Raw genomic sequence first — 4948 nt, 5'->3', positions numbered from 1 at the left:
AGAGAGAGAGAGAGAGAGAGAGAGAGAGAGAGAGAGAGAGAGAGAAGTGATTCCAGGCAAGAAGAGGGGAAATGGCTCGGCGTGACTGAATGATCCTCGACATCGGCCGTATTTATATTCCTGTTTGCCCGCTGATTCGCCACGGATCTGAGCCCGTTAAAGTCTCTTAAAGATCCCGGACCGATCTTACAACCAGTCAAAATACGCATTCGTTTTCCTAACCAGCGATTCTCGCGACGGAACGATTGCTCTGTACCTGACGCCACTGGGTCACGAGGAAGGCCCCCTTTTTCCGCGTGCACCATGAAATCGGCTGAATTCCCAGGTCTGGACCGAGCCAAGGCGGACCGTCCTGCACGATGTTTTCAAATGTGACGGAAATCGTATTAAGTGGAACTAACCGGAAAAGTGGTTTGAGATGAAAGAGTTTCTCGCTGAGAAAAATGAAAACCAAATGTATGCTTAATCTGAATTCTAAATAATATCAGAAAAAGCCCTCTGAAAGTAGACTAGGAGAAATATGTAAATAAAAAGTCCAGAGTAATACTTTAAATCCCTAAAAATACATTTCAACATGTCAGATTTTGTTGAGCTTACAGCATTAAAGTAAACTTAGATGATATAGTGTTTTCTCATGTCCACCACATATTGTATAAACAACCAAATGCATTGTAAATACTGTTATTAAATTTTCAAGATTAACTTAAGTCATTGTACATTTATATTTAAAAAAAAAAAAAACGATTGTAATTGTTGTTTCTGTCTTTAGAATAATGACACTCTACCGATCTGTTACCAATCTTGAAATGTAATATTACAGAGGTGCAAGGAGAAACTTAACACTTTGGCGATCTCGGTGATGAACCAGTGGCCCGGAGTGAAACTGCGAGTTGTCGAAGGTTGGGACGAGGAAGGCATGCATGCGACAGATTCCCTGCACTACGAGGGACGTGCCGTCGACGTGACGACGAGCGATCGCGATCGCTCCAAGTACGGGATGCTGGCGAGACTCGCTGTTGAGGCTGGTTTCGACTGGGTCTACTACGAGTCCAGGTCGCACATACATTGCTCCGTCAAGTCTGGTTAGTAATTTCCATTATACCGCTTAAAATGTATTACCAAATGAGTGCAAAAGAATGTACGAATTGCGATCGAATTGTTTTGTCGCTTCGGAGAGAGCGAGAGCATTAAAAGCGGTCAATCCGCGGACCTCATGTGGATTTTAATTGCGGTCATTTCGCGTTAATACCCGCATAAACGCCATGTCAATAAAAATGAGCGAATAAACTACTGGACAGTAGTTGTAATGATGTCGTTTTATGCAATAAAGATGCTGAGGTCGATGCAGTTGTATAATAACGTCGTTTAATGGAACAAGGATACTAAAATCGCGAATGACAAAGTGGCTTGACGCCTTAAGTGCACGTATTACCTATATGGCGACATAAAATCGTTTAACATTGTTGATATTATTATAAGTGTCTTCTATTCTTGTTTTACGTCTGATAAACAATGAAAACAAATATCGCTAATAACGTCCGAACCTTATAATAACCTTGTAATAATTATAGAATCGTTGTACTTCAATTACACAAATTGGATTAATTTTTTTAACAAACATCTAATTATAATAAATGAATATCGTGTGTTTGTCTATTCTTTCGTGAAAATTGGCGCCACTACTTTATTCGTAATTTCTAAAGATGTCTATTTTACCGACTCTTTATTCTTCTCTCATTCATTGGAAATTCATGCGATGCGCGATATTAATGCGAATACTCGCGAACACAGATTAAATCTGATTATTTCTATCAAATTCAATTCAAGTTCGAATAATTAATTAATTGAACAACTTGAATATTTTTATCCGATATATCTCGAATACTTTCACAACATTTCAGATATCTTATTAGATTTTAAAGAAATTCATTGTATGAATGTTATTAGCTTCAAATCGAATTCAATTCGATTCGAATTGAAATGAATTATCAAATTTTTTTGAAAACACTTAAATAACGTAAGTAAAAAGCGATACGATTCATCAGTTTTTTTTTTGTTGCTTCGTTAATGAAAAACAATCTGCAAGAAATTATAAATCTCAAACAGATTATGAAAATAATACATTACATTTCTGTCATATATGCTAAACAATAAGACAATGAAAGAAATTCCGAAATACACCAAAAGATGGCTCCTGCAGTATATTTACATTAGAGATCCTATAAGAGAATTTGGCCACGAGGCAATTTTGTCAAAACAAGAATGAGAAAAATGGGTACATATAATGTCTCTTTTTATACATGCTATAATCTCATTCTAACTTACTAAAGTTGATAAAAACGACGCGAATCAAAAATTTCGTCATCTCGTGATCAGATTCTGTTTTAGAGCCTCTAACTTAATTATATCATAGTTATAATATAATTTAATATTAAAAAAAATATTTTGTAAAACCTTTTTTATGTTTCAAGAAACAAGAATTATTCCTCAGAGTGAAATAATTTTTAATTATGAGAATCTTCTCGCATATTTGCTTTCTTTTTCGATCTAGCAATATTTACCTATACGAGAGCAATCAGCGATTCGTGTTCGTTCCAGGCCACGGTTGGGTCTCGAATTTCAAAATAAATGCCGATAAATCAAGGCGTGCCTGTCGATCCAAATTAAAACCGAGCATAGAAATTGGTGCGAAACCGATACGAGTCGATGTTGAGGGGACCGAAAAGGGAAACAATAAGCTGAAGGGAAGCCAAAGTGCAACAAAAAGTGTGAACGCGACCCATGCGTGTTTAACGCTTCGTCAATTTTCATCGTAATCACGTTAATTAATCGACAGACGATTGCAAGAACGCTGCGATAACACATTCTTTTTGCACCGTAATCTTAGCATTTTTCGTTTTCATAATGCATCCCCAAAAAATTACATTAAAAGATATTCAATTTTTTTTTAAATGTTTATATTTATAAATTTTTCTTCTACATCTGTAGCTTTACCGTAGTTTTCCTTGAAATAGGATTTTACAATAACTTCGTTTAGCTCCGTTTAGCTTTGTGGAGCGCGTATTTAAAAAGAATATCAACATTTTTATTTTAATATTCATTCTTTTAATATTTTTTCTTCTTATTTATATCACTACCCTAACTCTCTATGCACGCTCGCTTTCAGAATCATCTTCAGCGGGCAAATCTGGTGGTTGCTTTCCCGGGAGGAGTCTGGTCCGAACGGAGGACGGTAGTACGAAGAGGTTGGACGATGTGCGCCTCGGCGACCGTATCGCCGCTGTGGACTCCCGTGGCGACGTGGTGTACAGCGAGGTGATCGCTTTTTTGGATCGTTCCCCGTCCGAGAGGAGACAGTTCATCCGATTGACGACCAAGTCTGGCCGAGTGCTCACGTTAACACCAGCGCATTTGGTGCCGGTGGAGGGTGGTTCGGTATTTGCCGCCAACGTGCAGCCCGGCGACAAGATCCTCGTGAGCGACGCCGATGCAGCGAGCGCGACGAACGAGGTGGATAGTCGTTTACGATGGGATAGTGTCAACGAGACGAAACTGGTCATCGAGGAAGGAGTTTACGCTCCGCTTACGATGGAGGGTAATCTCCTCGTGGACGACGTCGTCGCGTCCTGCTACGCCATTGTCAACAGTCAGTCGCTAGCACATTATTCCTTCCTACCGCTAAGGATCTGGCACAGCGTGACATCCTTTTTCCTGCAAAGGTTGGACGACGCAAAACGCTTTGCGACCAGACATAACGATGTATCTAGAACAGAGTTGACGACGAGAGGAGAACAAGAGGGTATCCATTGGTACGCATCGATGCTTTATTCACTGTCTTTGTACGTGTTGCCATCGAAAATGACCTACAACTGAGATTCGATGGAAGCAAAAGAATTCGTGCAAAATGTAGAGTGAATCCTCGAGGATAAACTTAAGTGTTCAACGCGAATGTCACGTTCTAAAGACTTTGGAGTTATAAAACTTAGATGTTGATTAATCATCGGGACGTCGCCTTGTCTCTCGAAACTTTTTTTTATGAATCGTCGTTGTGGATTCCGGTTATACAAGTGTCGTTGAAGATAATTAATGTATGATGTATATTAATGTACGTGGGAATGGAGTCACCGTTCCGAGAGAAATGCATATATTTAATACGTAGAACAAAAGACGTCGTCGTAGGCGAAAGACATAAAGTTGGCCAGTGACCTACTAGTGTTCACCGAATGACGTGTAGCATATATTAGATCTTTAGGACAATAGAAAAATAGATGAAAAACAGAGCTTTAGGGAGAATCGGGACTTTTCTCTTCCACGTTTTAAATGTATGTATGCAAAATATACTGACATACAAATATTTCTTTTCTATATTTTTTAATATTCGCGATTCGTGTGCATCTCGTCCGATATACTTGTTTCTGAGATATCAAAGGAAATTACCTTTGTGTCATGGAAAAAGTGTGTAAGATAATTGCCGACTGTTCTATTGTAATGTTATTCCAAATAATCTTCTGGATGTACATGCGAACAACGAGAAAGCGTCTGTATTTAAATATTCTAAAAAGATTAATTTGTATATACCCCGCTTTTTTATGTTTCCCTCTTGTTGTGCGCAACGAGAAGGGTATGTGACCTGCTTCTTTTAACATTGCTTGTATCTTATAATTTAATGTATCCAAAACTGTAATTATGCGTCCGTTCAGCCGAGGTGCACTTTTTTTCTTTTGAAACAAAATTAGTACAGATTTGGACTTTCGAAAGTGCAAATGAAAGAAAGTGCAAAGAAAATGCGACTAAAAAAAAATAGATACTGTCACCCTGTTGTGACAGTAACTATCGAGTACCGCTGTATAATAATATTAAGTCGCGTTGCTCTCGCCGTGTCATATTTTTAATAATAGTCAATTATAATCAATATATTAACAAAAGTTAATAATTATTTTAATAATAT

At 38.1% G+C, this 4948-nt stretch overlaps 1 protein-coding gene across 1 annotated transcript in view; it reads left to right on the top strand.

Moving 5' to 3' along the window:
• Positions 1 to 4874, top strand: part of LOC108748782 (sonic hedgehog protein A) — a 44797-nt gene extending 39923 nt beyond the window's left edge. The window contains exons 2-3 of the mRNA XM_018487139.1: positions 821 to 1082; positions 3167 to 4874. Of these exons, the coding sequence (XP_018342641.1) occupies positions 821 to 1082; positions 3167 to 3873 (969 nt within the window). The 3' untranslated portion in view covers positions 3874 to 4874. The remainder of the gene's footprint in view (positions 1 to 820; positions 1083 to 3166) is intronic.
• The last annotated feature ends 74 nt before the right edge of the window (positions 4875 to 4948 follow it).

The sequence above is a fragment of the Trachymyrmex septentrionalis genome, unplaced genomic scaffold, assembly GCF_001594115.1.
Source record: "Trachymyrmex septentrionalis isolate Tsep2-gDNA-1 unplaced genomic scaffold, Tsep1.0 scaffold24, whole genome shotgun sequence".
NCBI lineage: Eukaryota > Metazoa > Arthropoda > Insecta > Hymenoptera > Formicidae > Trachymyrmex > Trachymyrmex septentrionalis.
This window is presented reverse-complemented; position numbering and strand designations above follow the sequence as displayed.